This window comes from Ambystoma mexicanum, chromosome 1p (genome assembly GCF_040938575.1).
Source record: "Ambystoma mexicanum isolate Mex_15411 chromosome 1p, UKY_AmexF1_1, whole genome shotgun sequence".
Classification (NCBI taxonomy): Eukaryota; Metazoa; Chordata; class Amphibia; order Caudata; family Ambystomatidae; genus Ambystoma; species Ambystoma mexicanum.
In genome coordinates this window covers 518,798,397-518,811,286 of record NC_090921.1, presented here as the reverse complement: position 1 = coordinate 518,811,286, position 12,890 = coordinate 518,798,397, and the positions used below count along the sequence as shown (strand labels likewise).

At 46.4% G+C, this 12,890-nt stretch overlaps 1 protein-coding gene across 2 annotated transcripts in view; it reads left to right on the top strand.

Annotated features, from left to right (window-relative positions):
• Positions 1 to 12,890, top strand: part of PIAS4 (protein inhibitor of activated STAT 4) — a 741,820-nt gene that overhangs the window by 385,094 nt on the left and 343,836 nt on the right. For both annotated transcript variants that reach the window (XM_069649398.1, XM_069649399.1), the window contains 2 exons: positions 10,163 to 10,291; positions 10,619 to 10,724. In XM_069649398.1, coding sequence (XP_069505499.1) covers positions 10,163 to 10,291; positions 10,619 to 10,724 — 235 coding nt within the window. The remainder of the gene's footprint in view (positions 1 to 10,162; positions 10,292 to 10,618; positions 10,725 to 12,890) is intronic.

Below are 12,890 nucleotides of genomic sequence, written 5' to 3'. Positions count from 1 at the left end.
GCTCCTGTTACTTGGGCTGTCGGTGAACTGGCGGAAATCTTCGATGACGGTCTCTCAGGACCTGATTTGCCTGTGTTTTTGTTGGAACCTGATCGACTGCAGAGTGTACGTGACCGGGGACTGAATGGCGGATCTGTTAGCACCGTGTCAGATGCTTGAGCAGTCGGAGAGCATGTCGGCCTGGTGGTTCCAGAGGCTTCTGGACCTCATGGCCTCGTATGTGCTGGCTCTTCCGCTTGCTCGTCTCAAGATGAGACGGACCCAGATGGTTATTCGGAGGACCTGGATTCCAAGCTGATAATAATCCCGGATTCCATGAGATTGGACCTGGAATGGTGGCCATCTTTCAGCAACCTGTTGGTGGGTGCAGGTTTTCAGGACCCTGCTCCTATGGTGACGATCACAACTGACTCCTCCCTCCTAGCGTGGGGTGCGACGTTAGATCTTCTACAAGTATCGCACCTCTGGTCGCCTCAGGACAAGCTCCTGCACATAAATCATTTGGAGCTTCTGGCGATCTTTCTAGCGCTCAAGGCGTTCAGACCGGTCATTGCCAACAAGGTGGTCCGCATACGCACGGACAATGTGGTGTCAATGTATTACATCAACAAGCAAGGGGGAACGAAGTCTCCACCCCGCCCCCGTGGAACTGTCCATCCAGATTTGGGAGTGGGCCGTGCTTCATGGTGTCTGGCTGCTTGCAGTACACATTCTGGGCCAGCTGAATGTCGCAGCGGATGCCCTCAGCCGGCGGACATTGGTCAGCTACGAGTGGGCGTTGAAGGCAGAGGTCCTCTCATGGATCTTCTCGTGTTGGGGCACACCAGAGGTGAATCTCTTCGCTATGGCAGTGAACAGGAAGCTTCCTTGGTATGCTGGGAGCCTCCTCTCTGGGGGATGCTCTTGAGATTCCATGGCACAACATGAGAGCTTATGCCTTCCCACCGCTGCCTCTAGTCCATCGAGCATTTTGGAAGCTGAAGAACTCTGTGAACTGCTCCCTTCTACTCATAGCCCCCTGGTGGTCGGCCAGGTTTTGGTTCTCAGAACTTCAACACCTGTCGGCGTAGCCACCGATTAGGCTACCAGTGACCCCCGATCTTCATCAGGGGGAGCAGCAGATATGGCACCCCTCCCCACAATCGCTCAACTTGGCGGCATGATGCTTGAGTTCAGGTCTTTAGAGCATCTTAACTTGTCTACGGATAACATGTGTATTATCCAGGCAGCCAGGAAACCCTCGACCAGATCCCAATGCAGGAGTAAATGGCTCAGGTTCTGTCATTGGTGTTTGGGAAAGCAGTTGGACCCATGGGTGGCTACGTTTGACACTGTGCTGTCCTTCGTGTCCTCCCTAGCAGTCGGGTGTTCACGTTCTGTCCTGCAGAACCTACCTTTCAGCGGTCTCCGCTTATCTTTCTACAGACCAATGTTCCTACTCTGAGTAACTCAGTCGTCAAGAGGCATTTTGCAGGCTTGACACTCCTCCACCCGCCAGTTCGTAGTCCGCACTCGCCGTGGGACCTAAATGTAGTCCTGACGGTGCTGTGCCATAAGCCTTTTGAACCCATGGCCACGGTGGACCTCAAGTACCTATCATGGAAAGTGTCCTTTCTGGTCGCCGTTACATCAGCAAGGCGAGTGAGTGAGCTCCAGGCCTTGTCAGTGGAGCATCCCTTCTTGGTTTTTCACAAGGACAAGGTGGTCCTACGGGCAAATCCTGCCTTTCTACCGAAGGTGGTAACTGAATTCCATCTGAATCAGTTGACCTCCAGGCCGGTCTTTTTTCCGAACCCTACCTCAGAGGCGGAAAGGGTTCTGCACTGTCTTGATGTCAGAAGGGCTCTTAAGTTCTACCTTGATGGGACTTCCGAGCTTAGGAGTTCTCCCCAGCTTTTTGTGGCTTTCCGTAACCCTCAGGGTAAGCAGGCGTCTAAGGCGACTATTTCTCGGTGGATCGCCGCCTGACGGAGTCTTTCACCATCCAAGGGCTGAAACCTCCTAAGGGTATTCATGCACACCTGGTGCGGGGCAAGGCAGCTGCGGGTGCTTTTCAGAAGTATGTCCCCTGGGAGTCCATCTCTACGGCAGCTACTTGGGCCTCCCCATCTGCTTTTTGTAAGCATTGTCTTGACTTCAGCTCGAGAGCTGATGCTCAGTTTGGTCAGGCTGTGCTGAAGAACCTTTTTCAATAAGGGGTATTTCCATCCACCCATAGTTCCAGTTAGGAGTGCTTTGGAATCTCCCATAAGTATGGAGGAAAGGGGATGGGACGTAGGAGTATAACCAGGTTACTCACCGTATTGACCACCTTACTCCTAGTCCATAGTCCCCTTTCCTCCATACGCCCGCCGTCCCCTCTAATAAGGTACCTCTGTTATTGCTAATGGGTCTCTGACCTGGCGATAGAAAAGGACTAATGGGCGATGCGGGGGTCGGAGCCAAGTTGGGCGGGGTTACGGCCGCGTGCCGGGCCCCGCGCAGAAAGAGGAAGGACACATTTTTGAAATTTTTTAATTTTTTTGGATGCTTTTTACAAAGAGCTCCGGTCCCGTCCCACAGGACGGAGAGCTGTCCCATAAGTATGGTGGAAAGGGGACTATGGACTAGGAGTAAGGTGGGTAACCTGGTTATTCAGTGACAGTTAATCAAATAAACACTTACAAACAAGGGTTCTTGATTAAACAATTATTTAAGTCAGTTGAATAAGCCTTCTTTAGAAGGGAGCAATATATAAGTAACACAACAAAATATACTTTGAAATGCACTCTGTTTTTTTAAATCAGCAAATACCCATTTGGGGATGGTGCACAGATTATGCCTGCACCCTGAAGTGACTTGAGTAACTAGGACACTGTGGACAATATATCACTGGTACATTTAGAGCAATACTGAGTGTGGTGTCAAAAGAAGTTGAGGGAATAAAACAATGGTTAACAAATATTCTTAAGCAGGTAAGTACTTTTTGACCCCTCCAATGTAACCCTTTCCTGGGGGAAAGGCAAAGCACAAAGTCGGAGGTAAGAAGAGTCTTTCAGGGAAACTGGGCAGCCAATGTTAGTTGAGCAAAAAGTCTAGGTGTGCTGAAGCACTACTTGTAGGTAGGTAAAAAGTCTTGCACAATGTTAGAAGTTTTTGTATAAAAAGAAATCCCTTTAGGGCCACAAACTGGGAGGCTTGTGAGGGGCAAAGCTGCAAGCAACTCTGCAAAAGCAACCAAGACCAGTCTCAACTGAGAACTATCAAGGCTACAAGACAAAGTCCTTAGTTTTACAGTACTTTTAGTTAGAAGAAATTGGTTCCAGCTGGATTCTGTTACTGTGTCGGTCTGCCGATCCTGTTGTTCCTGGGCCTCAAGTTGTGGGGACAAGAGGGGAGGACTTCTGGGGACTCCTGCACTACGAATTGCAGGTCGGCGGCAGCAATGTGCAAACTTCAGATCAGCAGCACTTTGCGGTTTCAGCTCCTCGCGACCCTCGCAAATAGCACCTCTGCGGTTCTCGAATACCTTAATGGACTTTCCTCGCATCTGGGGTCCAGCACTCTGTTGTGGTGGCTGAGGCTTCGTCAGTCCCGCTTCATGGGAGTCGGAGGATCTTCCTGGAGCTTGGGTCCTACATGAAAGCGATGCACTCGGTCTGGTGTTCCTCTCCCTGGCATTAGGTTCCTGCAGCAGCAATGGAAGTACTGCCAGCTCCGAGAGGATGTCCAGACCAGTTCACTTTGGGGATTGATTGGTCCCACCAACCCAAGTGGAAAAGTCTGTTGCAGGGCTTCTCTAGTCCAGGCGAATTCTTAGCTTCAGCACTACAGCAGGGCTTCACCGGGCAAACAAACGGTCCAGGAGTTGCAGCAGGTATCTTTTCCAAGTTCTTCGGATTCCTTCATTCAGTGATTGACTCTGCCTTCCAAGCGAAAAGCCTTGGTTTCTAATGCAGTGTTCTGCCATTCATTCACAGCCTAGCTGTCAATCACACAGCAGCCGGTGAATCACCGTTGGGTGCATTTCTGTAACCAAGGGGATTAAGCCCAGGGAGTTTCGGGCACCTCCCTCACTTCCTGCCCCTGCCAGACAAGCTGGAGCCAAAGGCGGGCTTCACCAGTGAATCCCGCCAAATACAAAACGTACAAAGGGACAAAAACTGGTTTGGCGCGCAGAATACATTTCAAGGACATTTCCAACAAGAAATGGTGAAAAAAGAAGACTTGGGGCCATTGTGACAAAATGGGCACCCATGGGTGCTTTATTGCAGCCCGTGATACAAACACAATGGTAGGAAAAAGTAAACCACTGCCACCAGCCATCAATTGTAGAAAGGGTAACATAAAAATGTTACATGAGAAACTAGAAAAGGGCATACTAAATAACCCCTCCAGCACCCTATGATAAGATAGTGTCCTGGGTCTAGAAAGTTACAAAATGTAAGTAAAGTCAATTTCAATAGTTTCACCAAGAGAAGGTATTTGAACCTTTGTGAAATCTGACTTCCTGTGCCACTGCACTGAAGGTGCTGTGTGTCACAATGTAAAGATGCCTATAGAGTTTGTCAGACTCCAAAGTCAAAAGAAACTCCAAATCACAGTCCTAAAGTCCAGCAAAAAGAGCTTGGGGGTCTCGAAGGAAGAAGGGAATTAGCACATTTCTGAGAATTCTCCCCAACAGACTTATCTTCCACAACTGGTCTGGTTGGCTTATCTGGATGTTTTTATTTAGATTAATCCCCATCCTTTACAACCCAGGCATGGTGACACACTTTGTTAACATCTTGCACACCTAAAATGAATCTGCCCGTATCAAGTGCTGCTTCGGGAGTGCTGGTGATCTCATGGCACGATTACTCAATTTTTGATTTATTACCAGTGTTCTGAAGGATTTCTTTTAGGCAACTTTCCCTCCATGATATATGGACGCCCAAACTTTTTGCTTTTTTTTTTTTTTTACACCTTGTCCGGATTCTTTGCAGAGAAGTAAAGACCTCTGGCCTTTTTGCTAATTTGTCATGGAGAAAGTGACTAGTACTTCAGACTGTCGGAACCGGGAAACTGTTTCCCGTTTGGGTTGTACTTGTAACCTGGTTGGGTAACTTTTTCATATTGCACATTGCATCACCCTAGTCTTTTAGCAAAGGGATTGTTGGGTCATTTTAAATATGCCTACAGACAAGCTACTGACAGATACATTTTTATAATGTTCGCTACTAACCTTGGCTAGTGGCCAAAGATGGCCGTGCCATGAGATTTTTCACTTGTTCTTTGACCTTTTGTTATGTGGTCTTCTGAGGTCCAGAATTCCGTTTTATAGTTGCTTATTTGCCAGGGAAAGCAGCTGTTTTCACTGGCTAGTGCATGCAATGTGTGTATGGTCCCAGTCCACAAAGTGGTGCCAGTGAGTCTAGTGTGCATACATGAGTCAGCACCACAGTGGTTCCCGATTGGACCAATGCTGGTGTGCACGAGTGGTGCAGATCCTTGCAATCAGGGCTGAGTAGGATCACTCGCCTGAATTTAGGATAAGAGGAGTCTTGCATCCATTCCAGGAGATCGGAAGTGTAGCTATGCAGATGACTGAAGGCCTGGTGACAATTCTTGATGCTGTCTCAGTGAAGCCCTGCTGGACTTGGACTGCCTGATCTCAAAAGACCCTTGCTGGTGCTTCAACCCTTTGGACTGGTGGAACCAACCAGATTCAATGCCTTCTCACGATCCTAGGGCCTTTGGAAGTGTCCCTGGTCCATCCGGTGGACTGACCAGCTCAGTTTTGGGCTTCCATACCAGAAGCCTTGCCTTTCTGTGTTGCTGGAACATCGGTAGTTGTGAGCTAGTCCTACAAGTCTTCTTTCTGTCAGGTTTGTGTCCCAGTATCCGTGTATCCTGTTCTGAAGGGCTTCTTTTGCAACTGGAAATATTACTGCTTTTGCCCTTGTGCGTGACTGGAGCTGGAACCGGGCCTCACTGACTGGTAGTGTCCTGAAGAGTCCTGCATTGATTGGTGCTTGCTGCATTTCTTTGCTGTTGAGGGTTGCTCTCAACTCCTGGGCCTGATTGGAAACTTCCTTGCTCAAAACATATCCGTGCCCTCTATACCCCCGTTTATAAAAGTTTGTGAAGAACTTTGATTCATTTAATTCTCTTGCTTTTTAAACATTTATTTAAAAAGCTGTTGTAAAAGTCCTGAAGTCTTCCGGAACCTTGTTCATCAGAAGAACATTTTATTAACTTTGTCCCCTTTCCTAAAGCTACTTTGTGAATTTTTGGGCACAAGGCCCCATTAGACTTCGACTTTGGCTTGGACTGATGGTGTAGGCTTCTATTCCTGTGGATTGGTTATTCAATTGCAGAACTACTTGTCTTCCTTCCAGGTGTATAGGTGAATTGGTTGCATTGTCATATATACTATATAGGTTTGACAGTATATAGGTTTTATATTTTGTGTTGAGTGATATTACTTGCTAGATTAATTTTTCTATTTTGAGGCCTATAATAAATACAGTATTTTTGTAATTTGATGTCTACCCCACTCGTCTTGTTTTATTTTTGGATTTGTAGAGCGCACTACAGCCCACAGGCATCGAGATGCAATGAGAAGACGTAAGAAAACTTGATTAATGGTTAGAGATGCGGCCCAACAGAATATTGCTTAGTACAGAATGTTTCGTTACAAGATGCTTTTGAAACAGTGTTACTTGGATGCAAGCAAAGAGATACATACATATGGGCATGCAGCCTAGACAAAGAGCCTTGTTTTGATGGCTTTGCGTAATGCTGAATGAGAGTCAATGGCTCTGATCTGGTACGGGAGCATGTTGCAGAAAGTGGCAGCCATGGTGGGGAAGCTTGTGCCACCCGAGTACACTCTGCGAGTTAGGGGGAACAGTGATTTGATTTGAGTAAGCCATTCTAGAAGGTCTAGATGGTGTGTCTGACAATCTTTTGGGCCAGGAGGGGCACGCCAGTGGAGACATTTGTGTGTCGGGGCAAGGTTTTTAAAGACAATCCTTTTCTTGACTGGGAGTCGGTGAACATGCCTTCTGACCCCAGAGATGTGGTCCCTCCGTGAGATGCCCGTTGCTGCCCTAAGGCCATTGTTCTGAGCAAGTTAAAGCTTGGCAAGATTCTTGTGGGAGGTTCCAACAAAAAGAGCATTGCAATAATCAAGCCTTGAGCCAATAAGTGCCCTAGTGATGGTGAGGCAATTCTGGGAGAGGAAAGGCCTGGCTGCATTGAGCAATTTGGAATGGTAGGCTGCAGAGGATGCAATAGCATTGACATGTCTGTCACGGGTCTGGTTGGGTTCAAGGTCTTGATGACTTGCGAGCCGGTGATGGGGATGTTATCAATGGTGAAGGAGCAGTATTGCTTGTCCAATTTGCCCAAGGTGGGGGGGGGGGGAACCAATCAACACAAGTTCGGTTTTCTCAGTGTTGAGACATAACCAATTTTCTGCCATCAATGATTGGATCGTGGAGTAGATGGAGTTGAGGGTGTTCATGTCCGTTGAATAGTCTCCCGAAAGGGGGATGTGCATCTGAGTGTCACCTGCATAGTTTTTGTATGAGATGCCCAGGGCGTCCAATATTCTGAACAGCAGCCGCATGAAGAGGTTGTAAAGGGTGGGAGCTATGCAAGAACCCTGTGGGACCCCACATTTAATGAGACTAGGGTTGGCATTAGAGGTTTCGGAGAAAACCTTCATCAAAAGTTGGCTGCAGATGAGGTGATGGCAGAGGGTTTTGTGATCTACCAGATCAAAGGCAGCGGAAAGGTCTAAAAGAAGGAGCAGTGCAGGTTTGCCTGCATCTCCCAGGTCATCCGTTTGATTTTTTTTAAGTCCAGTAAAGCTGTTTCGGTGCCATGTTGAGGTCGAAACCCGTACTGACGAAGACCAAGAAGGTGGTTGTCTTCAATTAATTTTTGGACTTGCAGGTTGGACTACTTTTTCTAGAATTTTAAGCAAAAAGGTGACCGTGGTAATGGACCTGTAATTCCCTGGGACCGATGAGTCGTAGGTTGTTTTTTAAGGAGCGGTCGGACCCACGCATCCTTGAGTTCAGTTGGAACATAGCCAGCCTGGATGGAGGAGTTAATGAAGGAAGTGCTAAATGGGGCAAGGGATGAGGCAGAGTCTTTAATGAGCTGAGCCGGGCAGGTGTCGCCTTTACAATTAGAGGGCTTGATGGATTTGAGGAGAGCAATGACTTCAGGTTCACTCATGTCTGTGAATTCAAACATTCTGGTCTGCTTGGGAGTGGAGACTGGGGCAGGAGGATCAGGACTGTTAGCAAAGGGATTGGGCAACACTTTTTGATGGGCCAGAATTTTGGCGTGCAGGGAGTCCAGTTTGTTTAGCATGGCTGTTTGAATTTTGTTGCACCACTTTGCGTCCGTCAGGAGAGAAGGAGGCGGGGATGAGGGCGTCTCCAGTTCTCTAAAGATGCTAAAGATTTCCTTTATCCCAGATTTGGCATTTTCAATCCTCGAGTTGAGTCGGCTTTTGCCTGAATGATAGTCAATTTTATAGTCTTTAGATATAGACTTAAAAGCAGCATTGGGGTTGTTTCCAGGTAGCAAGTGCTGCCCTTTTTCTGGAGCAGAATTCCATGAGCTCCTTGGTGAACCAGGAATTTGAGTGTTTTGCCTTCTTGGCTTTTTTGAGAGTGAGCGGAGCGATGGCATCTACTGCTTGGGAGATGACCTTATTAAATGCAGTTGCCAGTAGCTCTGGGTCATTAGGGAAGAGGGCAGGAGGGCCGGTACCACGAGGTAGCAGGATAGTGCCTCTTTAGTGAGCTCCCGTGAGCTTCTTGAGTATGCAGCTGGTAAGGGGATGGTAGACTTAGCTGACTCTTTGGGTGTCGTGATGTCAAGCTTAATGCGAAAGTGGTCGGACCAGGGGATGGGAGAGATGAAGAGATGAAGAGGGAACAATTGTGGGCGGATACCCAGTCAACCGTGTGACCTTTAATGTGGGTCGGCTTGGAAATGGCTTGAGTAAACCCTAAGGTGGTTATGGCTTTTAGCAGGGTAGAAGCATTACCATCCTTCGGATCATTGAGCCCTAAATGAAGGTCACCCATGAGAAGAATGATTTTTTTTTTAGGTTGTCGGACCGTGCATGGATGAGGGCCTCATGAAAATCACTGGAGGGCCCTGGTGGGCGGTAGATCAGATGAAGGGCAAACGTACAGTTGGGAGAGAGCTTGATTTGTGAAAGAGGTAGTCCATGTTCTGGCCCAATTCCCCATGTATCCTCCTGATATTGAGCGTGTTTTTAGCGATAACCGCTACACCTCCACCCCTTTGACCTGTCCAGTCTTGTCTAAATATGGTGTAGCCAGTTGGGACTGCAAGGGAGAGGGCAGGGCCAGAGGTCTTGTTTAACCAGGTCTCACAGAGGAGTAGGTCCAGATTGTTTTTGTTGATGAGATAGTGGACATCAAGAGTGTGCCGGTACTGAACGGGAGTTGACGAGTGCACATTTCAATGGATCATCCAAACTGGTGGAGGAGGGGACGGGGGGGAGGGGGGAAGGGACAGTGTGTGCGTTTTAGGGGCTGTAGTGATATCACATGACAATAGAGGCAGGTGGGCTGCCGGCAAAGCGGCAAGGCTAGTCGCATCACAAGGCAGTTTAGGCAGATGGGCTACAGGCACAGCGGCAGGGCTAATAATACTATGACACTTGGCCTTGACCACACTTATCTCTTACCTTGACGGGGTTTGGCTAAAATCCCAGAGCTTACCTGTTCACAACTAGGGTGGCCTCATTAAACCTGTCCACCACGCCAGATTTGAGAAAGCCATCTTAACCTGGCTTTAGGGAATCCAATTGTCCGTTGTGGGATGCATGATCTGCCCGTCTAGGCTCTGTACTATTACTTCACTGAAAACCTTGTATTGGGTTCCAAACTTGCGACGTTGACTGCCTTATTCACAATAAACTGTCAATAGTCTGGCGTGAAGTCTATAAAGTAACCCATTACATTTGTATTGTTCCTTAATACTCTTAAAACCGTAATATTTTCTCAATGCTTCTCAAGGTCATATCTATGCACCAAGTTTCTTTATTGGTGCAGAAGCCTCGGGTATATATAAACCTATTTAAAACATTACAGCTGTAATGCACTTTTAAAATGTTCCTTAATATGTTGTGTTCCCCTGACAGGGTTACTATCCATCAAACAAACCTGGAGTGGAGCCTAAGAGACCTTGCCGCCCTATTAATCTGACAAACCTCATGTATCTGTCTTCTGCCACAAACCGAATCACTGTCACTTGGGGAAACTATGGAAAGGTCAGTGTTCACTGTCAATCTTGTTTGCTGTATAGACTTGTGCTTGGAGACTGCATTTGCCAAGGTTTTTAGAGGTCAAGAAGGGCAGGGGGGGGGGTTGCATGGAATTCAGCGGAGCAACTGTCTGGACCTTTTTGTGGTGTGGTTGGAGTGCCTGGCTAATGTGATTTCCTGACAAACCAAGTACACACTTAAGTTTGCCTGTAGTGAGAAATTCTTGATGCTGAAAGCAGACCATGTTTTGGAGTTTGGAAATCAAAAGCTTGGTTTGCAACACCCGTAGGTGATCTTTACTGACGGTGCATGAATGCTTTTGTCTCACTGCAGTGTTACTCTGTTGGACTGTATCTGGTGCGGCAACTAACTTCTGCAGAACTTTTGCAGCGTCTAAAAACCATTGGGATAAAGCATCCAGAGCTTTGCAAGACACTCGGTGAGCTTTTCATTTAGGTTGGTGGGCGCCATTAAGACTTTTGAAAGATTTTTGAAAGTTTCCTGATTGGTTAATTAACTTTAGGGTACCTAATCTGGAAAGGTTATAACACTTCTTAAATTGGTAGAAAGTAATATCACAGGGTTCTTACTTTGTTTGATGGCAGTTTGTCCCATTTTGTTCATCATTTCAATTAGTAGGTGTTCAAACTTTTACATACAACTGAAACAACTTAAGGTGTGTGGGCAAGAACATTCCCCATGACTTGCACTGTTTCCAGTCCTTACTGTGCCTGGGTCAGATATTGGAAAACACCTAGAATATCGTGACCTGGAGTGACAATACAAGAATTTGCCTTGAACACTAAAAATTGAGACAGAAGGAAACGAGACCAACCGAAGTGATTGAAAAGAGAAGGGAATAAAAATGTTCTCACATTGAACCAAACAAATCCAACATTAACATTTGTCCTGTAGGTCACGTGAAGCCAAAGAGTGTTTAATATGTTTCACTTGACTAACTTCAGCAATGCATATTTTACAAAATAGAAAGCACTTCTGTAGTTTGGCCTGATCTACAAATGAGTACGCTAGGATCAATAAAAGATCACTTTTAATTTGTTTACTGAATAGCCACTTGAAAGCCTCTGTGTTTCCCTTGGATAGCTTTTGTCTTTAAGAAGACAGATGTTGAGCAAAGTATGTTTTGATGGCTAATGATTCAGGGGCTTATGGATCCGTTCAGTCTCATGTTATGCATGTTAGACCATCTATTGGTTGGTCTTGAGTATTACATAATATTCAAAAGTGAAAGGTGTTAACAGGAATTCCTGTTGCACTTTTCCCCATTGTGTGTGGGTGTACAGGTTCCCATGATGCTCGGACTCCATCCCCTTGGTCTGGTCGCACACAGAAGACATCTCTGCACCAATCTACATGATGCAGCAGCATTACTGCTAAAATGCCTTTCTAAAATCTGGCCTGGTGGTCAGAGTTTGGGAGACAACCCTGGTTATAGTGAACAAGGGAAATCGGGGAGTTAAGCCAAATCCAATCACGGTAAGAATGGAGAGTGGTCAAGGTGAAGTTTCAAGAGATGAGTGGGGTCAGGGGTCCACAATGAGTCCAAACAGTGAAATATGCAATGACTCTACGTGGATAGGCAAGTACAAAAAAACATATTTATTGTAGGCCCAAAAACACACTATAAAAATGAATTGCGCAGGTAATATCACAAAATACTCTAAATATAAATTACTGAGGCATGTGGGTCTGCTTAGAAAAACACATGCTTTGCATAGGCCGACATCTAGTGGTAGATGAGGGTATCATGATTTTGTTTTCCAAGTTGGAAAGGGACGTCGACTGGGTGTGTTTGTAATACTATCCCTAGTGTGATGTGTACCGAGCCCATGGTCCTTCACGCATCGAAGTACTTGTTGTTGAGATTTTAGTGTTATGCTTAATACCCTCTCCTACTGAGATGCCCAGCACTGGAGTTCTGGAACTTTTTCTTTCTATCCTGAATTAGAAACCTTTTCTCCCCTCATTCTTATTTGCGCTGACCTTTTTTTTTGGGAACCGTTTCTTTTTTTTTTTGGTATTGCCTTAATTTATGGAGTCTGCTTTCCTCCATATCTCAAACATCTGTTACACGTTTGCAGCACACAGCAGCTTATATACAGTGTTGCTGGGAGCCCTTTTGGGTTCTCCTTTGAGATTCTTTGACTGTCCTTAAGGATACTTAGTATCATTCTTAAAACTTTAACTTATGAGAGATTACCTAGTATCCACCTTCTCTCTGCTCCTGTGACTTTTCGGTCAGTGACAACACTCGTTATGGCTGGCATCAGTGGATGTGCTCTTCCAACTTTTGTGCTATTTTCTACCGCGGACTGTATTCACCGACTCGGTTATGCACAAAAGGGTCACCTGTGTTCTAACATGGTGGCTTCTTTTTTTTTTTTTTTCCTTTTCTTGTGTGATTATCCTTTGTTAGCCCTTCTCCCATTTTGGGAGGGAGAGGTCTAAATGTGAATTTTGCCTCTGGTGTGAATCCTAGGGCGTCCCTGCCTAGGCTCCAGTGTCTTTGAAGGCAGGAAACGGGAGGAGTTTAACACTGCCCTGGCATTTGTCTGCAAGAATGCCTGAATGGAACCAATTCCCA